The sequence below is a fragment of the Contarinia nasturtii genome, unplaced genomic scaffold, assembly GCF_009176525.2.
Source record: "Contarinia nasturtii isolate CC-2019 unplaced genomic scaffold, AAFC_CNas_1.1 Cnas_scaffold_78, whole genome shotgun sequence".
Taxonomy (NCBI): domain Eukaryota; kingdom Metazoa; phylum Arthropoda; class Insecta; order Diptera; family Cecidomyiidae; genus Contarinia; species Contarinia nasturtii.
The window spans coordinates 1,347,954-1,371,163 of NW_022197436.1; the positions used below are offsets into that span (position 1 = coordinate 1,347,954).

Consider the following 23,210-nt stretch of genomic DNA (forward strand, 5'->3'; position numbering starts at 1 on the left):
TTGATTTAAGACATAAAAAATCCAGCTCGTTTAGTCGTTTCAAGCATAAAGCACACATTTTGTTTGGAATTACTTGCAAATGTCTAGTGAAATTTATGGAAAAAATCAAGTTTTTCCGTTTTTTATATAAAAATTCCTTTATCAGTGGTGGATGATTCGTATTTTTGGTTTATAGTATTCATGAATTTAAATTGTATTCAAATGCAAAAACAAATCCCTTTCACTTGGAATTGTTATGCTAATAAAGAGAATTTGGAATTATGAATTAACAGGAGTCCATCGATCTTTTTATTTATTTTCATCTTTTCATCAATTATGACATGGTCCATTTGTTTTGACATTGATATCTATGAAATCTCAACTCCAAATGCATTTGAATCACAAAAATGAAGACTAATAAAAAATAGGCAAATATCTTGTCATATATGCTTGTTTTACAAACATAAAATTGATATCTCAGAAACCAATTTTACTCGTTTAGTTTGGGGCCATCATGATCTCGACAGAAAATGAAACATGAGTGAAGTATAACCTTCCTTAACCGTCAGAGTGAACTGATTTTGATTTTTCTAACGATTGATTTTCTGGATCTAACGAACTGGTAAGACTGGTTTCATATTTTATATTATTTAAATATACTAAGCCATCCAGATTGAAACCCGAATTGAAATTTGAAATGAAAATCCGACCGAAATATGATTTTTTTTTTGTTTTCATTTCAATCGAACGGTTGGGTCGGACAACTTTTTAATCGGATTTTGAGAAATCCGGATTCGAGTAAGGCTTGTATTATATATAGTTGCGATTGTATTTCTATTTTCAATAAAAATTCGATTATTCAAGCAATTTCATTGAATAATATAGCAAAAATATGTTTGTCGATGGATATTTCTATTGTTTCATACTTTTACTTCTCTTTACATATACGAATATACGTAGCAAATGCGAGTGTATAGATCAATTGATAAATTTATTAAATTTTTGTTTCTTTTTGGTCGAATTTGAATGTCAACAAAGATATACCCACTCATTTCTTAAATAATTTCATTTTATTACTGTAAAAATTAAGCCGAAAAAGGCAATTATCAATGTTAAATTACGTGTATTTTGTACATTTTTCTTTTGTTAAAATGCTTTGCCTAGTTTGTTTTTTATTTCCTCTACTTTATATTTTTCTCAGCAAAAAGTGTGTTGGCATTGAATTTAAATGCGTCATAAAGATTGTGTTAAAAATTCTTTTAGAGTAAAAATGTGCTGTTACATGAAAAATGTGCGCACACAAAATGAGAAATTGTGACACGCGTTCATGTAAAATTAATTGAAAATATCGTGGCATGTGTACAAATACACAAAAAGTGAAATTTCAGATGGTTGCCGTCAATTGATTGATTAACGACAAAATAGATGAAAGAATCGTTATGTATTCGGCACTGATGAAGACAGCGGAGGTGTTGTGGTTGTAGTGGCCGTGCCACTGACTGATGTTGTCGATTCTGGAATGCTGTTCAAATGTCATAAATTCGTAGTCTGCACAAGTCCACGTTCCAAGTTGAAACATTCAAGGACGGCAGCGCCGACTGATTAACGAAAACGATAAAAAGAAACAAATGAAATGAAAATGTAATCGCTTGAATGATCCAAATCATTTACCTGATGAACGTCTAGTGACCATGCTATTTACAATGGTCCATTTATTGAGCTGTGAATCATACTTTTCAACCGAATTCAACGATGATGAACCATCATTTCCACCCAAGGCATATAACGCATTGTCAATTTCAACCACTTCGTGCGTTGATCTAAGGAAAACCATATTCAATTGAAATGTAGAAAATGGCAAATAAAAAACGAATTAAAAAAACCTTCTTGAATGCATAGCTGTAATTGGTTCCCACGCATTGCGGCGCACATTGAATCGTTCACCTGAAAGTGAAAATAAAATATATTTTTTACCGTTGAAAAAAATATTGCAAGATTACACCAGAAAACCTTTTGTCATCGCGAAATACAGAATTTGGTGTTTATGTAATGATTTTGAAGTGTACTCACCACTGCTCATGCACATTGTGCCATCGTTTCCACCAATACAATATAAATTACCATCAAGGGCGGCAACACCGCAGCTTGATCGACGAGATGTCATTGACGGAACGGATGACCATCTTCCTTCGCGAGGATCAAACTTCTCAACCGATGCTTGATAATTGCTCGAATCAAAGCCGCCAAGTGCATATATACAATTATCAACAACTGCCAAACGACAGTATCGGCGTCTTGTGCTCATCGAAGGACAACTTGACCAAACACCAGTCAATGTATCATAACGTTCAAAACTCGATAAACAGCTGGCCCCATCATAACCACCACCCACATAAATTAAACCATCAAATGAACAAATTCCCAAGCATGAACGTTTCGTTCCCATCGGCGTTATATATTCCCATACATTTTTATTTGGACAATATCGTTCGGCCGTTGAGAGATCTGTCACACCATCATACCTGAATAGCATATTAACAACCAAAATTCATTTGATTAATTTTAATTAAATTTGCAACAATTTCAATTTAATATCGGTCAAATGTGAATATACATACCCGCCAACCACGTACAACATTTTGCGCAATGAGGTCACACCGCTTCGACTTCTTCTCCATAGCATCGATGATATTGGCATCCATGTATTGGTTCTTGATGATAATCAGAGGGAAAAAAAACATTAAATTTGTGTGCATTTTAAATGGAAAAGTGCATGAAAGATCTTCGATATACCGTGGATTATAGACTTCGCACTCATTATGAATTGCAAATAGACTACCACCGCCTTTTGTTTGTAGCAAATAGATATAGAATAAAAAGAAAAGAAGAAGAACCATTTAAATCCGTGACTAACGGTTTCATGTGACTTTTAATTAATTGCGAAAACTCACCAACAGCAAACACATACGATTTCATGCCGTCGGGTCGACGTTCAAGTGTTCGTTGCGTTGTCATCAGACTTCTTTGTTCCGGTAGTAAATGATACTTCATTGCTTCAAGTAGTAATTCCTTGCATTGTGGATCTTCTCTGATTAGTTTCTCGGTTTCCACACAACTCATTAAAAATTCCCGACAAACTAACGGCAAACGTACGTGGCTCATTAGCTAAATCGACCAGTGAGAAAATATACGGAAAATGAAAGAGTAATGCAAACAATGTATTTAACAAAAAACATAATATTAGTATTAAAAATGTGCATTCGGTGGCGTTTAAATGCTAGGGGCTTCTTAACTTACTTCGGCAATGTGCTGTTTACGTTCGACGAGATCATGTTTCAGCCAATTCAATACAGCAACAAACACCTTCTCTTCCGAACAAATGTTCAACTGATTGTTTGAAATTAAATCGTTCACCTGTGAAAATGAGCAGAAACAAAAAAAAAGAATTACGCCAATTTCATTACTCACACCAGAATCAGAGCAAAACCACTGCAATTGACAACACAAATGGCAAAACCATTTCGCCAAAGAATGGAAACAATCGCATTAACGATGTGCGAACATTGTATTTCAAATCCAACCGAAATTCGGATTCGTTGGCCATTCAAAGTCGTGAACACTTGTGTGCGTATCGATTTTTGTGTTCGGTCGACATAACAAACAATAATATATTTACCAGAAAACTTTATGCATCTTGGTAATTCAATAGAACTTCTGTGCAACTTTTGTTGGCATAGCAGTTCTGACGAACCATTTACTGAAATGTGTTAATTATTTGAGCTAACAAACACATTAGCATCGAGTAGCCAACAGCGATATAAAAAAAATATTAATCAATTTATGACCAACATACAAATGCTCGGCTTAGTCTTCAACATTTCAGAAAATCAATCGCTCAATTTAACGTTTTTATTTACGAATTTAGATGTCGTGTTTGTCGAAAAACATATGCCAGTACACAATTCATTTCATTTAATGGAGCTTTGACATTTGTAATCTTAGTTATAAACTTCTTACAACATTTTAGGATTGTTTACTTTTTCTTTTCTATTCTTCTTTATTGGAAAGATCTTTGATTCGTTGTCATAACGCTGGTAACTACATATCTAAAATTCTCTTTAGATTTCTGTACACGAAATAAAGTTTAATTCAACAACAACAAAATATGTGCAACTTTTTTTATGCTATTCAAGCTTAGTTTTGAGCATTTAAATCATAAAATGTTTCGCTTTTGTCCAAGCTTCTCGATTGAAGTTTACAACAAAATTTACCAACCGAATCTCTCATATGTGGACTTATTTGATTTTGCATTTTTTATGTATCTAGCAGATTGAATTGGGACAATTTGTAAATAGCCAAAATACAAGCAATTATATTCTCTATTTTTCACATTTTTTTTTCAAATGTTTTGTTAAGTATTTTCAACGAATTTTTTTGTTGTCAATAAGTTGTTGCAGTAAAAAAAATGATGAATATGATAATTTGACACAAAATTGTATAGAACTAAATGAATTGGATTGCAATCTTCAAAACTGAATCTAATTCAGTCGTATTCAATCAGTAGTTCAGATAACTTTGTTAATAAAAATATTTCTCAAATTAACTACAGAAAACTCATCTCTAACTATATTGGTACACACTCGGTGTAACAAATTCTTGGAATGGAATTCAACTTCGTAAATCGTTGCAGTATAATAATCGAATTACAGTAATAACTCTATTTTTCATTAGGAATACAACCAACACCCGGACGAATAGTGAAAATGAATCAAATCAATTGATAACTTTGTGGCCAACATTTTTGGTTTTTAGCATTTCAATGGATTTTTCTAGTGGAACATCAAACACATTGTGATTGCAATCACCGACAAACCAAAACATATTATACGGCTTTTGCGAGTCCATCGTTAAAAGAAATTGTGGTTTATCAAATGACAGATAATTTAATCGCCTTGGTACACCGTGTAAACGAGCTTTGATGGATATGACGAATAGGGTGTATCGATAACAGAAGATGTGACAATTTGTTAGGGTCGAAGAATAACATTTCAGAAATATGATTCATCAAAATCATTATGGGTCGTGATTACAACCACAGTAGAGGGGCAAATCAACAAAAAAAAACATCGACAAATATGAAAGAAATGAAATGGTAGCTCTATTACAAACGTATCAGTATTTTATCGGTATTTTTGGTAATTTGACACTTTGGTGCTGATTCAATCCTTGTATGTATCATTGCCATTGAATTGTAAGCAAGTATTTCACTCATGAACTGAGTCAATTACTATCTATTAAAAGTGTCGTTTTTTTCTACAAAATTTATTCGGTTTTACATGCAACGGAGTCTAAAATTTCAGCAGAAAAAAATGATCTCATGACAATGATTCAGAGTATCAATTTCGAATGAAAATCGTATGTTTGCGTCAATCGTGCGGCGGCCAAATTTGCATTTGATACCATGTTCGGTAAATCCTTTTGGAATGTCTGAAAGATTACATTCGTGTAAATGTGCATCAATTCATTTGAATTTCACATGTGGTTGGTGTTTGATAGTAAAAGTGACAATGTGAACTTATTCATAGCATTAAAAGCGACAATGTTACAATCGGCTTTAAATAAGAATTCACGATGTGGCTATGATGTCATGGTAAAAGCAACTGTTCAAAATAAAAAAAAGCCATTCTCCAAGTGCCTACTACTTACCTCGCTGAATGGCAAGTCAAGAAACTCATCCGTTAAAATCACCTGTTGAAAGTTTTGAAGTGCATATTTATGTGATCTCGTGTGAAGCTCTTTGCACGAATGGGCATCTGTAATCGACGAATTGAAAATGAGAAAAAAAGAGAAAACCGAAAAGTGAAATACATGTGTCAAGTGATGTAAAATTAGAATGGATTGTTTGAAATGTGTCCTAAATCAATAGAAGTTGTATTTGGAAGTTGTCAAGTGGCTTTTGATATGATAAATACCTCTCCTGCCAACGCGAGCGCTGGCTGTATATTCTTTTCGCATCAAATTAGACAAATTGTTTGATGTCAATAAAAACAACCTATTGAAATGGATTCGAAATAGCACTTCTTTCCTTCGCATGTGATCATTTTGTGATTCAGACGCAAAATGCCTTGACAACTAACTATGATTTGATGGACTTATTTATGTTAATGGAAAACCTCGTGGTGTATGAATGGAAAACATATTTCACATTTACGTTGAGTCATTGTTGTTGTCGTAAAAGTGTCGCTTATATGAAAAATGTAGTAAAACAACGTCAAAAGCCATGACCTAATTCATGTTATTTATCCTGTGACTACAACGACGACGAAGACATACTCAACACAGGGAAATTGCGCAGAATGCATTCAAGCGAGTTCCATATGTGAGTTTTTATTAAATTTTCTGCATTAAACTATCCATCTTATGCGATCAACATGAGAAATGGAGGAAAGTACAAATACACGCTATCAAAAGAGCCGAACTAACATCGCACTGTCGCCACCACGCAGAATTATATGTATTTCTTTGCCGTTTCTGCTTCGCTTAATGAATAAAGATGAATGAGCACAATAATGTGTGCCACAGTACCAATTCATATTTAGCAAAAAAAACAACAAGTGTGTAGATGATGGTTTGGCGAACAAAACGGCTACCGACAACACTCTTAGTTGTTGACAATTTTATAGCATACCTGCGAAACTCCTAATGCCCAAACAATTAGACGGATGAAGTTGCCGCAGCAGGAATTTACAGCATGCTTCACGCACGGAATGAATTTGAAGTAAGCTCGATGCAGGCAAAAGAACCTATACGAAACGACAAAAGAGAGAAAAAATAACAGCTTTAAGCAGAACAACAAGGTGAAAAGTCATGAAAAAGAAAATAAGGTGAGAGAATGTGACTAGTGTGTGGATGTGGTGAGATGAAAATGAATCGACAACATACTGACTACTCTTTTTACAACTGGCTGCGAAAACAAAAACAATGTATTAAATATGAGTCGTATTTACCTGTACGTTATCTTCACTAATCGGGACCATAATGAAATCCAATAATCAATGAAAATAAATTTAAAAAAAATAGAAAAATACTTGATATAGAAAATTTGCTTTTATTTTATTATTTTACAGAGGAATAATCATTTTCCACAAATCTTACAAACGTATTCTTGTTCTAAATAAAAAGAATGTTATATGTAAAAGACTAACCTTATGGTTATTTCGCCAGTGTACGCATAATCAATTAATTGGCATAATGCGCTCGGATCTACATCGTGCAATGTAACTGTCACACTATTTCGTTCAAGCATATCATCTGGTGTAAGCGTCAGCATTCATTCATTCCATTATATTCCGTCGTTCAAAGACGTAAGCCGTAGCGCGCGCGCGCGCGGATAAGAAAGCACAATCGAAAACCCGCCGAATAATAAGCATTCATTCATGAGCCGTAAAACATTGTAGATGACATGTGTATGAATCGATAGGCGTCAAGCAAAAGTCAAGCCAAACGATGCGGAGCAAATAAGAAGATGACAAATGAATATTAATAACGAGAGAGAACTTGTCTCGCTTTCAGAAAAGTGAATGACATAAAAACGAATGCGAATCCGTTGTTATGGTTTTAATGTGAATTAAACAAGGAAATAGAATGAACCGAATAAAGCATACAGAAGATGGAATGCGTAAAAAAACTGTCAGACGGAACATTTTATGTGTGACGCCATACATTGTTTGGTCATCATTGTTTTTATGATCAGAAATTTTTTCGATTAAATTCGAAGCCACAGATCGATTTCTCACGCCATCGATATTCATCCACACAACTGGCGGCATTTTTATCGATAAAAGGCACATTTCCATCTTCTGTACATGTGTTATTCGAAATGGCTGCGAATATTGGAATAGAATAGTGATTACATTTTACATACCATTAAACATAGCATAGAAATACGGAGAAACTGAGGCCAAGACCACACGATGTGCGTTTATCTTCTCGCCGCTTACCTCCAGAATGACATCACATAGCTGGTTCCATAAAAAATGATTACACACACAAAATCTGAATTAGTTTTCATTTGTTTGCATTTTTTTTTAAGTTTTTAACAAAAGCAAGTATTTGAATGGAAAATAGCTTTCCCTCCAGAGGTTGCAACGGAGGGCATGGCCCGAGAAAATTTCGATTCGGGCGGGATCCGGAACGGACACTTAGGGTGTTCGGATTTCTCGAATTTTGTTCGGGCCGAGTAGACCGAAACCGTATATTTTTATACAAATTAATTAAAAAAATGAACGGACAATTCGATCGACCTTGGAATAATTTTTTGCCCATCTACAACAATTTGGGAACAACCCTTTCTCAATTAAATTTTTTTGTTTTCAAATTTCCACTTTACATACAATACATTCACTACATACTCCATTAATGATAATTAATTTGTATTCACTCTCGCATTGCTCTTCACTAAATCCAGACGGATGTTTAAATGTCAGTTATTATATCTTTTCTTCGCCCTCTCTACTCTTACTCTTCCTCTCTCTCTCTCCATCTCATTTTTTCTTCAGCCCAGGCATAAAATATTCTATATGAAAATGTGAAGCAATGCAAGCACCAAAAAAACGTTGATCAATCACGTACACGCTCGGGAAAATATTTTCCTTGAAAAAATATTACGTGGTTTACATTGCAATGTTTCTGCATTAATATGCCTTGCAAAAAAATGTTCAACACAATTCCACATTTTTTTTGTAAATTCCTTGCATGCAAATGAGTGAGGATTTATAAAAACTAAGAGTGAAATAGAACGGAGTTCAAGCAACGCCCGGCAGTTGGCAAGTTCAATTTGTAACACCGAGATGTGAATAAAAACGAACATTGTGTAAACAGCTGTGTATATTCAGTTTTACCTGAGAATTTTGTCGCATCTGATTGATCGCTGCAAATGATGCAATGCAATGTCCAGGATTTTGATGATGGGCTTGTGGCAGCATGTCATCATTAATGGGCAATGGACTCAAATCGCATGGTGTTTGTGTTGAATTGCTTGTCACCGTAATGTCTTCGGCACTAGCTATCGTCCCATTGCTCACCGCTGACGCAGTTGAGCTAAAATATATTCAAACAAAAATCGTTGAACAAAAAAAAAATCGACCAAAGCAAAAAGAGTTGAGAACAAAAGCTATAAATTGCGGACTAATGGCCGGGTAAAATTTAAATAAAAATTGATGTCGTTTTTCAAACAAACGACAAACAAATTTGTTTGCAAAAGGGACAACAATAATCGCCGAACCAAAACTGATGTGAGTTGAAGCTGGTGGCCGGGAATTGATTTGTTGTGTCGTTCGCGTGAGGGCAATTAGAATATATACTTACATATTTGATTTAACGGGCAAAAACATTTTGCTTTCCATTTTTTTTGTTATTATTTGTTGTTGCTGTGTTGTGTGTGCTTCCGTTTGTGTCAAGTTACAAATGTATACCAATATGGGCCTTCTCTAGTCTTTCGTTGCGTCTAGTCTTTCGTGCGTATGCGTCTCCGATTTTTTAATACATTTTCTCAAGCCACTAAAAATAGAAGATCTGAAAAAGAGAGAATTACAAAAATAGAAGTGATAAGTAAAAGGGTTTGAATACGATCTACAAAAGAGTAAGAAGAAACATCATTGTTAAAGTTATGAAAATTTTACGAAAGAAACATGGTAATAAAATAATACGGTGCTTGAAATAAAACAGTATACACTGTCCCTTTCCAAAAGGGTGAGTCAAACAAAGAACAGAACGGTTGGTAAAACTCATGAGGTTGATCAATAAAAATTACATGTAATTATGAATTGCAACGTTGAAGCAGTTCTCGAGACTCGTCAAAATGTATGCAAAATGCTGTCATGCATCTAAGTGTGTGTCGAAAAGTTCATCAAGCTCGAGTCTGAACTCTTTTTTGTCACTATGTGACTACGAGTAATGAAGAAAAACAACGAACGATGTGCCGTTTCAGACAATAGACAAATGGCGTTTGTTCTAACACTTTGCCATAATGACAATAGCAACACTTTGACAACGATTTTCAAGCTTTGCACATTCATTACATTTTCTCATTTCACTCTATCCCTGCCACCCCTATCCCCCATTTTATGGTCTCCTCCTCTCTTTCTTCTGCACACACTACGGCTCTCTATCTCACTCTCTGCACGTTTCTCTACACACTATTTATAAAATCGAATCACTAAAGCCAGCAAATAAGCTTTTTCTTATGGAAACTTATATGTATGCATATTGTAACAGTTCATTGAGCAGCAATAATAAAATGCGAATATAATAATATGGGAAATTGGTTCGAAACAAACGTGGAACTAAAAGTGCCGAAAACGTTATACTTAAAAAAACGTCGTAACCACACTGATTATTGACCGATAAAAGAAATTACTAGTCCGTCATTGGCACACGGCACCTCGCCACCTTTTCGCTTGCCTCGATAATAATAATTTAATCGACCGGCTCGAAATACACGTGTTTTATGTGGTCATTACCATCGCTTTGATTGTTCGCATGTATATATGAGCAAACGCATCGAATGGAACGAACAAACAGAAAAAAATGAAAATAAAATGCGCGCGGGGTTGATTGGCTTTTAAGTTGATTGACCTTTTTTGTGTTGTCGTCATTGTTCATATTTGAAATTGCATGTTGAACACGACTCAATCAAAGCCACCATATAGAATATATCAAGGAAACTTTGAATTGTAAAATTTCACATGGTCTTCATAAATTTATCAAAATGTCATGTGTTCGACGTCTAATTTCATTTGCCGTCGATTTTGTAGTCGTCTACTACTACTCCATTATCGGTTGTCATACACCATTCTCGATTGTCGTTCGTGGTTTTTTTTCACTTGTTCAAACGTTGGGAACAGCAACTGTGTATATTTGTGTTACTTGTTTAGTTGCCATATATGCGTATTCATGCTCAACTAACAGCAAAAAACCATCAAATCATGCTTGAATGACGACAACCGACAGCCAACACTATCTGCGTTGGGTCAATTTTTGAAACCGTACAAATGACACCGGTAAAGTGAAGAAAAAAAATATTCACGGAAAAATGACAAAATCATCGCACAGCATTACCGGTGAAATTTATACACACATAGTCGGTTCGATTGTTGTTGGCGGTTTTGTTTTTTTTTTATTATTCTGCTTTGTTCTTTGCTGTATTATTATTCAATATTTGTTCGGATGTGCGAAAAAATGATGGATTCGTGATTTTTTACTCACTATTGTGAACCGTGTGTGTGTGTGTGTTCAATGAATCGTTATTTTTTTCATGATTTGTATAAAAGCCGGTACGGTGTTTAGATCTAACAACAACATCACCGTAAACGGAATCCACCAGCAATAACATAATGTTATGTTTATATTTTCACTTCGCAGAGATTATCCGCAATATAGTAAAAAAACATGTTTCAGCATTTTTGTCTACTTGAATGAATGCTGGTAACGAACCGCGCCACCAAAATTCAATTTAAATCTCTTGTTTCGTTTACTTTCTTATTCGTACGTTGCTCTGTGCAACGTGGTTAGAAAGAGCTGTCAATAAAGCGGCATCACATTCTGACGGTTTGATGTTTTTTTTAATTAAATTTCACGCAACTTTATATATGCATCATATATTATCAATGCTGCTAGCGGCACTTGTGTTCTACATGCATTTTACTTATATACAGACACATCCTCCCATCGCAATGTCCACATAATATTGAAAATCAATATTAAACAAAACATACATACATACACACACTCTGGCTGCACATCGGCAAATGTAAATTTCGTGCATAATTACATTAGACGTTGGCGCTATGGCGGCGAGTGCACAGCACAAATCATCAACGACAACAACAACAGGCGTCAGATTCATAAAGTTTTAGTCGTTCATTCTCCTGTGTTCGTGTGTGTGTGTGCGAGTATTAAATTGATAAAGGCATAGATAAAGGAATACACAGCCCTGTTATAAAATATATTTCAATGTGCACAAAATTCAATTACAATTTTCATGATTCCGCCCCTCTATCCCCCTCTCTATGCATTTTTCACGTTTTGAGCCCATTTCACCTTTTACTCCACTCCGCGGCTTCTGGGTGGTGGCAGCGGAGGTGGGTGGCTTTTGCATTTTCGGACTGAAAACTCTTTCAAGTTGAGATGCTCTCTCTCTCATCATTTGCCGTTGTAATAGTCCCTGCATTTTATTCAGTATTTAAAATTTCTACATTTATTTAAACTTGTTGTGTTTAAAATGTAAAATTTTAATATGCGCCCAAACGGAAAGGTGTATGGTGTATTTAGTGCGTACGAAAATGCATTGAATGGTTAACAACATGAAATTAATTAAAGCTGAAAATGTAATTTAAAAAAAGTTAAAGAAAAAAGCAAATGTTGATGTGCATTTTATGAATGGCATAAAATTTCAAATAAAGTAAAAAACAAAATGTACGCAATAAAATAGAATGAATCTATAGGAGCTGTAAAACTCATAGCGAAAAAACGAAAACTCCTCCATGCAGAATATTGCAAAAGTTGAGCATTCATCCTTGAGCGATACGCTACGACCGCATGCATGAAAACAGTAAAACCAATCTATATTGCAATCGCATGAAATTTATTATAATTTCCATGGAGATTTCAAGTTTAAGACGATTGGGAGTTTGCATGAGTTTTATGTGTTGCATTCGAATTGCATGGCATTTCCGATAGATCCATGAATATCCATAATCAAGAGGTTCCCATTTGAATTTATATTTACCAGAAATTGGATATTATTCTTGAAAAATAACTCCACAGAGTCCTACATAACTGTCAATTTCCACACCTTTAATTTTGAAAGATATAAAATTTTGCATCGTATCATCGCAGTGTTTTCTTGTTTTCATCAGAAATACAGTCAATTTTTTCATATTAGATCGAGTCGAATGCGTTTGTAACTCCAATGTTGATGCTATTTCCTCAAATTCTGAGGTTTCACTGTCTATTGAAAGTAAAACATGTTCAGCATCATGTTGCATTTTCCATCCATTCATTATTTCACCGTAAAATTCTGCATCCAACAAACATTTTGTGCATATCGTATTAAGTTTACTGACTAGTTTTAAAATAATATTTTTTTTTTTCGTTTCGTTGCAAGTAAAAATGAGTTAAAATTCCGGGAACAAAGTGAATTGCAACAAGCATGCAATTGTACCAAATGAAAAGAAGTCTCAAGAGTGTGCGAAAAACAAATCTGTCTCATTCTTTGATTCCACACAAAAAATGCACATAATGCTATTGAAATGAATTAAAGCCGAGAGAAGAAAAAAATTCCCGTATGGTTTGTATAGTATTCACCTATTATCTTCATAAATGTTGCAAAAGAAAGGGATCTTCAACGAGAGAGAGAGAGAGAGAGAGAGAGAGAGAGAGAGAGAGCGCTTTTTTATTACTTGATGAGATTGTTTACGTTTCGGAATTCAAGACGCTTAAATGTTGTGTTTGACAGTGCAGTGCTTGCATGACAGCGCATTGGGTCGAATACCTTGAACAATAACAAAAGATGCGTCGGGGTGGTTTTTTTTTGTTCGCTGAGCTTCTTCGTTCCGGAATTAAATTTTTCCGCATGAATTTGCTGCTTTTGCCATGAATTCGATTCTTTCTTTCTACTTCCATTCATTTTTGTGCATGTGTTGTTGCACCAACAATCTTCAGAGCTTTTGTTTTTATGAAATGTATTGTTCTCTATGTATTCCATTCTGTACGTTTGCGTGCCAAAGTCATTTGCCCATGCAAGGTTTTCAGACAAAATTGTAATTTGCGCAAAAGATGTGTTCAATTGTGTTTGTGTGTGCGCGCTACTACATGTGAACATTGGTTCCCAGAAAAACATCAAGCACCAAAAACAATACTATCGCATCACAAACGACTTTGTATAAATGTTTTTGAAATATTTGCGTGGTTTTCCAAGTTTGAACACGCAATATCGCTTATTTCATGGTATGTTTTTTTTTTCTGAGCTTAGTGCTCATCGCTGCAACGAAACATGCCCTTTCAAAAGTCCTTTCACGCGTAAATGGGTGAGAATTCATATCTCACATCCTATTCTTGTTTATAAAAACTCATTTGGGCGAGAGAGATTGAAAGAAAGAAAGAAAGAGAGAGAGAGAAAGAGAGAGAGAGAGAGTAAAAGTTATCGATTCATTCTTACCCATTCATATTTTACAGCTTTACAGAGACTGATAAATGCATAAAACAATGGTGCCAATTCGAAAATAGATACGTTGAGATTACGTTGAACGCCAATCAATAATGTCAAAGATGTGTCGAACTATGTGTTTTACACATTTCACACCAACTTTGGCCAACGATGATATACATCAAAATAGATTTTTACACCAAAACTGTCGTTAACTTACACGTGCTATTTTTCGTCGGGTAAATAAGCGAAAGGAAGAAAGATACAGAAAGAGAAGTCGCGAGGGAGGAAGAGTGTGAATCATTATTATGTTTGGATAAGTTTGGGGTTTATTTTCTGAACATACACAAACCGATTTGGTTGACATGGACGACATTATAGTTATTGTACCTTTGTCAAAACACAACTATATAGTATGATCACATACATATATTTATGAGTATAGTGTGTATGTCTTCGAAATGATTGAACACATTTTACCGGTTTTCTTTTTTATTATTTTTCTATCACCCGAAACGATAAATATTATTCGTGCCAATGCGGTGTGATTTGTTTATATGCAATCAACGTATTTGAAAATCTTACACACAGCAAATCATGGTTCTGCTTGAGTTTTTTTTTTGTTCCAAAGACACCCCTTCTAAAACGTGTCATCTCAATCTTTCATATTTTCCTCTTTTTTCCATATTTTTCTTTTACCCTTTCCCATATTCAATAGGAGTATCGATGAAAACTACGCTCTCGGCTTTTGGTATGTAACATTTTAATAAAAAAATTCAATAATAAAATTCGATACAACGTTGTCCGATCGAATGTTTTGCGTTCTTTTCAAAATTGGATTTGTCTGGCTTCATCAATTGATTTGTGATTTGAGAATTGATTGTGTACAGCAAAAATTGAAAAACGCTCGTTTTGTTTTTCTCCCACCTTTTTTTATTCACAAGTCCTATTTTCATTGTTGCAGGAAAAAAAGTACGGCTTTTATTGAAAATCTTTCCGCAAAAGTGATTTACAATTGTGTAGCGAAAAACATTGATGCTTTTGTCAACGAATCTCCCATTGTTTTTATTGCCTTTGAACGCATCTATGCAAATTGCTCTTCGCTTTTCTTTTATCTACGATTTTTTTTTCGTGTGCCTATTGGTACATACAGCGTACGTTACCATTTTCAACAATAATAAAAAATTGTGTCGCTTTGTAAGTGGTGAAATTGACAAACTTTTAACGATATGCAAACATGAAGGCACTCTTCATTGAAGGTGAAAAAACAATGCATGATATAGACATTATATTGAGATATTTTCATCCAGCTGAATCAGTTCCGGCTGCTATCGTCAGGAGCTGAAATGGAGTGCTTTTATAGCTATAACAATCACTTCTATTGTTGTCGCTACATTTCAGCGCCTGACGATAGCAGCCTGAGCTGATTCATCTGGCTGAAAATATCTCAATATAATGTCTGAGATTTACACACCGACATTAGCACTCTTCGAATCAATATATACGAATTTTGTAAAACAGATGGAACCTGAACTGAAAACCACAACTTTTACAAAGTTTTCCATATACCATTTCATTAATTATTGAAATGGGTTAGAAAAGTGCTATTTTAAAATAATTTCTATGGTGACTTAAAATCAGAGCATAGAACCGCACTTGTGAAATAGCGCACCTTAGTAAGCGCACTACCACAGAAGCACTCATGTTCGTGAAAAAAACCTGAGCTCGTATTTCTACCCAATTCGTACACACTATAGTACACAAATCACAAATGAAATGCGCTTTTTTTCCAACAGAACATTATCAATATCGCGAGCTTCAATACTCGAAGAGGTCCAAAGCTGTCCAATTTGAGAATTCCATCGTAGAAATGGTGTAAATCGAAGTAAGAAGAGGCCAAACTAGAAAAGACTGAAGTGTTTATTAAAGGTACGGTAATTTGTAGCATGCTCAATGGCGTCTGTTTCAGAAACTTTTAACATTATTTTTGTGTTTGGCATTGCAAATGAATCGTTTTATTCAAAACAGTAACAGAATGTTTTCGTGATTATGAATACATTTTAAGCTCATGAATTTATTTGCATTTGAAAATTACTATATAAAGTAAAATTGATCAATTTAGATGTGATTACATAGTGGAATTTATTTTTATTGTTGATAAAATAATTCAAAAATATCATTCGAGCCGAAGTGACATAGACTCTATGTGACACTGTATGGACTGTCTTTGATTTTCGGTGGTTGTTCCCAAAATTAACGTTAAAAGATCTCACGTTCGTTGGCTCAACTTCCATTTGTATCATTTATGCTTTTCGACGAGTAGAGAATATGAATGCCGATGAAATTTAAGAGAGATGAGCGGGAGTGAGGGGAGGACAAAACGCAAACGATTGCACCCAGGGCTATGACACCAATATATAATATGCAAAATAAATTGGATTTTTTTCGCTCTTTCACGTCTCCGCACACATTGATCACCGGTAATTTAAAAAAAAAACTCTTACTTGAGGCGGTTGTGTCACCATGCGACGACCGCTAACTAAATTTTACCGGATGAAACGTTTGCACTTCGAACGCGGTGCGTATTTGAATAAATTATTTGCGCCACTTGAGCACACCGCGTCGCACAATGCGTAATAACTTCAATAATTTATTGTGTTTGACAAAAAGTGACGAGAGAGAAAGAGTGAAAGAGAATTTTTTTTCACTGAAATTTCATTAATGAGAGTAGAATAAACATTATTTTAATCGTGCGCGCTGCCAGTTTATGATGAAAAAAAAATCATTTTCAATATTCAAATTGTTCGACATCGGACAAAAAACATTGGTATGGCAATCAAATGCGTGTTTAATCGCCGAGACAAATAACAAAAGAGACCAAGTAGTCTATTATCAAAACGAGTGGTATCAGAGTAATATGGATAAAAATTATGGATAAAATTCGTGTTTCGCAATGTAATAATCTCTCTCTCTCTCCCTTTCTCTCTTTCTCTTTTTATCCCACACCAACTGACAGGCGTGCGCGCGCGGCGCATACACACGCACCAAGGTTAATGATTTGAAGTTGGAAATTGGATTTTATATTTTTTTGATGAATTTATGAGCACGTGAATACAGTGCAATCACTTGAATAATTACTTGGCCAAATAAAAAAGAGCTTCACATCGAGCAAATGTCACAGCTGACTGAATTTTGAAACGTGAATCCCAAGTGTCTAAAAAATGAACACAAATTTGCTCATAAAATATAAAACATTCATCAATTGAACTGTTGATCATTTTTTAGATTCTGAAAATGATGATGTTTGCGTGGGTGACGCTGTGCAATCATTAAAATTAAATATATGTATCGTCCCAATTGGATCGAACGCACATTCGACTTCATACATACTCAATCATTCTTTCCATCGACAAAAATCGGTATTTCTTTTCAAAAAAAAAACATTAAAAACCGATCGAAGAAGGTAGTTAATGAAATCGAGCGTCTCTGTTTATTATAAATACAAAGCGTGAAGAATCATAAAAAAAGAAACACTTGTTCAGTTGTTGCTAGCTCACGCCTTCGTGTGTGCTTAGCTCTTTAGTAGTTTGGATTTGATTTCAACGGGACAATAGATATGAGAGACGGTGTTCATCGATCGAACCACTTGTTATTTCATTAGCATTTGATTTCGTTGCTTTTTTTCATGCCAATCGCTTTCACATTTGGGTTCATTGTTCAATTGAACTGGAGACGTGAAGAAGCAAGAACTTCAACTAACCCAGACTAAATAAACTCCACTTCTTTTACAAGTATTATAATTGCGTGTCTATAATTGTTTTCAATGATTGTCGATTTTCCTTTCATGCGGTTGTCATTCGTTCCTTTTTTAACCAAAAAAAAGTGTGTGATTTCATTTTAATGGGAATTGATTTGATTTTTCGATTACTGAGATTATCGATTATTTTTTTCCCTGTCGCATATCATTTACATTTCGTTGTTCCTATCGATGATGCCTTGTTTCGTGCGTGCTCCGGCAGTTTTTTTCGCTCACTCATTTTCAATATATCAATAGATTCAATTATACACCAAATTGGCTGTTCATACTGAAGTGCAATACACCGAAATTCAATTAGAATTTTCTTTCTGTTTTGCATTACCGATCACATCAGTCATAATCAACAATACTCAAACCGAACATCAATCACAACATACATCGAAATCGATTTTCACCAACCATCCTCTCATCACAAACAATCGAAATATGATTCATTCGTCTAGATATAGTGTCTTATGGATATTTAACAAAAGTCAATAAAGATGGAAAAGTCGTAAAACACAAGCCCAGTTTCAGCCAGGGATCACCATCAATTTTCTATTGTTCTATTTTTAGTTTACGCATTTTATATGATTCTCATTGTTCGAATCGTTGCGTACGCTTATTATATTGCTGACTTTTCTTTTGTATTGTATTTTCCATGTTAATTTCATAAAAGAAGGAATATTCCATTGAAGTACACAATAATAAGACAAACACAAAAGGCAAAAGCACAAAATGCGTGCCACTTGTCATTTCCGGTATGCATGAACTATCTCTATCTTTCTCTTTCTTTCAATCTCTCACTCTCTCGTGTTCTCTTTAGTTCAGCGTAAATTAAGTAATCCATCAAATGGGGATACTAGTTAATGATTTTTCTCTTATTTGTTTTATCCATTTTCTCAAATTATAGAACTGATAAACATTGTACGCGTATTGAACACAAACGCAGTGCTAAGTTTATATATGCACGTGACTATCATGAAGTGAAAAATAAATAAAAAAGAAAAACGAAAAAACGACAAATCGTAGTTGTGTGTTGAAATATTCCTTTTTAACATAGAAATTGAATCCTGATTTGCTACTAGAGTCCTGAATCAATAAAATGTAGTAAATTTTAACTGCGAACGACAAATGCAATTTTCCATCATCATTACCAACTATTCGCATCAATTCTAATCGAATTAAAGTTGATCGAATTATTTTCAATGCATTTTTTGCAATGTTTTTTTTTCATTCAATTTGCGGACATTTGATTAACCGATAAAATGAATCGATTGCCAATGACTTTCAATCGAAGAAAATTGTTAGATTTTATGCAACAAATGAATCGTTGCGGTGAAACAGTAGCTCTTATTTTTCTCCAAATAATACTGCAACATGAAGTTTTTTTCACACGGTTTATTTGTTGTAATACAACAAATAAACTATTCATAAAAAACTTTATGTTGCAGTATTATTTGGAGAAAAATAAGAGCTACTCTTTCGCCGCAACGATTCAAATCTGGTTTCCATTAAACAGTATCGCAAATGAAGTGTGTGTAAACTTTTTTCATCTTATTCACAGTGACTGTGCCATTTTCTTCAGCTGACAGTGTAAATATTTATTCATTCATTTTTATTCATTCTTCCAATTCGTTCGATTTCTCTCTCTCTCTTTCTCTTTCTATCTCTCTTTCTCTCTCTCTCCATCTGAGATCAAAATTATATTGGCCATGCACGCTTTCAGTAAAGTTTGAAGAGAAGACGATTTTTGATTTCTGTTCACGTCATTTCAATTACATTGATTTCACATGGATTTGGATGTTGACAAAGTTCTGAATTTTTTTAACGAGCGTCTGACTTCGATGAAGAGGAAATTCAAAAAGAAATAAAAGACCAAATTCCGGCACAATCACAATTGACGTCCTACCATTTTGCTGACAGCTATGAAAGCCGCGGAAATTTGTGATTTTTTTCAATATCGCACACCACAAACGACATAGAAAATGTGGACGATATTTTAATGTATTCTATTGAGAGAGGAAGAGAGAGAAAACGAGTAAAAAATAGCGAAAGAGATGAGAGATGGAAGGTTTTGACAGTGAAGTTTTCTTAATCCGTTTAGTATTCGTCTGGAGTATAAAATGGGGTCTAACGTGGATAAAATGTTGGTACATGAATGAAATTTATCAAACGGTCTTCATTTTCACAAAAAAACAAGCCGAATGAAACGAGAAAAATAAAACCGAGTAAAATGGTATGGTTTTTGATAAAAGTCTGAATGTTTGTGCGGTAAATTCAGCATTAATATTTTGTTTAAGAAATGTCTAAAGCTTTTTATCGCACAAAAACTCAGAGCCAAATGTGCGATTTTAGACAATCATTCATAGCTCCATCGTGTCGCTCGAATTTAGCCCGGCAACTCGATTCATGAGTGTAATTTTTCTATAAATGTACCACGTCCCACCCTGATCCGATAAAATAAAAACTTAAATCAGTCATCATGCATCAAGAACACATGGCACACTTCCTAATCCTTTTCGATTTTTCTTCCGTCATCGTTCGCGTTCTTTTTTTTTCGTATGCGAAATGGGAGGAACACGGCAAGAGCCATAACACACAAAACATGTGCCAGTCAATTACGTTGAGAACAGCTTGCACTGGCGCTAGCCTCAAGTTTTTGAAATATTACACCCGTTCTTATCGATATACGAAATCTTGTGGTAATTTTGCTATCGAAACCCATAAGATTTACTTAAGCATCAATTCAAATACGGCGACAATGTATACATGGAAATCGAGATGGCAATGAATTGTGCACTTAAAAGATGCGGAACTAAAAATAAGTGAAGATGAAAAAAAAACAACGCACACACAATAGAAACGCAAACTCCAGCAGATGTAATGCTCACCCTTGTCCAAACAATGAGTTGTTTTCCTTTATCGTTTGGCCGCAATTGTGTTTAAGGCATCGCCTTTTTTTCAACTTTCTAGCTTGTTCTCTCACTTTTACTCAATTTGGATGCAAACACACACTCGATTTAATTTCCGTTTCGGATTTATTTTTTTCTTCGTTCAAAGTTATCACTTGTTTTGTCAATTCAATGTCGTTGTTGTGATTGTTACACCTATTTTTATTTTGCTTTATTTAACGAGAAGTTAATTGTGAACCAAAAGAAACCGTAATCAAAAAAAGTATTTAAATGTTATCGAAAAATAGACCGAAATGAAATGCTACCGAATAGTTGGGAGACGGTGTGATTTGACGTAGTATGATATAGTTTGGATAAAATTTGTGCAATTTTTCGGCTTTTTTACCTTCAACTTGACATTAAACTTTGCCAATCAAGATGTTGTCGCTAACTGAGCTTACGAGCTCGCATTGAAGACTACAAATCGACGAAAACGCGACAACCGTACCAACCAATTGGCAGCAACGAAAATCCAACGAGCCCAATGCCGTTGCTGTTGGTGTGTGTGTAGATGTACTGAGTGTTGTGAGTGTGTAAATACGCGATTCAATGTACAGTATGTGTACGCGCACGCAAAACCATTGGGCAACAATGAACACGACGTACTGTTTTCGGCATGTATTTGTGGCTGCGTCAACAAGCGCTTCGAAGCTACCATTTACATTGACGATGGTGGTATGAAAAATGATCGGCTTTTCATACTGATGTGCGTGCTGACTGCACGTTTTGTGTTTGCGTACTTTTTTTATCGTTTACTCTTTAATTTCTTCTTTTTTATTTATATATCGAATTTACTGACAAACCGGAGATGAAACACGTTTCAATTGCGATATGGTGATATGGCAGCTGTATTCGACGATGCGTCTGCCATTCTTATCGACGATGTGTGAGTGTGCGTATCATGTCATTCAATTTTATAAAAACAAACCGTCTTATCGTCGCACCGCGTGCATGACAGACGACAACGAGCATCATATTCAAACAAAACTAGAAATATACACAACTTTACCTAGTTTAGAATAATCTTTCCTCACCGTCGAGAAGAAAAAAATAGTATCTTTCATTGGATTGTATCAACATTTGTTTATTTCAACGAAATTCATATTATTTTCACTTAAAGTAAGATATTTTCTCCAAAATTTATGGAACTCGTGTTAATATTGCATTTTTTTCGCATATTTTCATCATTTATTATAAACTCATGAAATACGAACGGAATGGATGTCATTTTAATTGATTTATTATAGGCCGTTTTGGTACTCGAACTCAACTTAGAATATATGAAGTTCATCTGATTCGCCAAGATACACCAGAGACACCAGAAGCATCCGTTTCGAATACTTGTTTATAGTCTTCACTCGCACATCCGATGCCGAGTGAAAGCATTTTTTGGAGTGACCCATCAGCGCCGGAATATTTGCGCGTGTGTTTCTGTCATCGCAATTTGTGTCGAAACATTCGAATGTGAATGCGTGCTGTTGTACAGTTCTTCGGTGCTATTTCGATTCATGAAACGGATGCCAAATCATGCACATGCGCTCCATCAGTTGCACATGTGTTTCTTGTGATGCTCCCCTTCGTTTGTTTCTTGTTGTTGTATCTTTTTTGACCAAGTACTTCGTATGTTACACGAGCCGCACTCTCACACAACGTTACATAAGTATTTGAAGATGGGTCGACGTCCTGTTACTCTACTGCTGTTGCCGATGTTGTTGCTGTTGCTGCGTTAATCCAGACAAAAACCTCACCGTGCCGAGCGACAATCCGTTGAAAAAGCATGGTTTTATCTCAAATATGGTTTAGTTTTCACAAAAACCACATGGACTTTTCATCGCATTTCTTTAATTTATTTTTTTTTTTGTGGAGGATCGTTTATGGTTCAAGTTTTTAATTGAATTCTATAAAATAGTTTTCTAATTTAAAAGTTTTTCAACAACACAAAAAAGTAGAAGAATACGAAATCAGCAGCTTTTACACTTGCATAAGTCATTCGAGGAAATTCATGAGAACAGGAACTTCAAATGACTCAATTCAAATACTGTTTTTTTCTCCTCGTTTGCAAATAAATAAAACGTCGTTAACGCGCAAATGATGGATGCTTGTTTTTCTAGAAGCATTCTCACAGCGCAGCTACTATCATGAGATGTGCGCTACTTTTATGACTAATGCTATATTCATATCACAACGAATATGATGAGAAGTATGCCGATGTAATAATAAAAACACCATTTCAACAACGAGCTCGTCAAGAGAGAATTCTGATCATTCATCCAGT

General features: G+C 34.8%; 1 protein-coding gene across 1 annotated transcript; it reads right to left on the reverse strand.

The window, feature by feature from the left end:
• Positions 1–943: 943 nt before the first annotated feature.
• Positions 944–21,337, reverse strand: LOC116337474 (kelch-like protein 17). The gene is made up of 16 exons (XM_031762078.1): positions 20,876–21,337; positions 9,346–9,552; positions 8,880–9,078; positions 7,904–8,000; positions 7,185–7,290; positions 6,987–7,002; positions 6,668–6,782; positions 5,686–5,792; positions 3,277–3,393; positions 2,931–3,144; positions 2,773–2,824; positions 2,598–2,690; positions 2,050–2,501; positions 1,863–1,923; positions 1,651–1,799; positions 944–1,577 (listed from the first exon to the last, which is right to left on the reverse strand). Exons 2-16 carry the CDS (start codon positions 9,381–9,383, stop codon positions 1,513–1,515), a joined length of 1,881 nt encoding a protein of 626 aa, XP_031617938.1. The 5' UTR covers positions 9,384–9,552; positions 20,876–21,337; the 3' UTR covers positions 944–1,512.
• Positions 21,338–23,210: the final 1,873 nt, after the last annotated feature.

Coding starts and splice junctions, on each gene's coding strand:
- LOC116337474 (XM_031762078.1), bottom strand. CDS start 9,383: ATGGAAAGCAAAATGTTTTTGCCCGTTAAATCAAATAT. Junction 3,145..3,276: donor GTAAACAGCACATTGCCGAA/GTAAGTTAAGAA, acceptor TGGTCGATTTAG/CTAATGAGCCACGTACGTTT. Junction 1,578..1,650: donor GGTCACTAGACGTTCATCAG/GTAAATGATTTG, acceptor TTCGTTAATCAG/TCGGCGCTGCCGTCCTTGAA.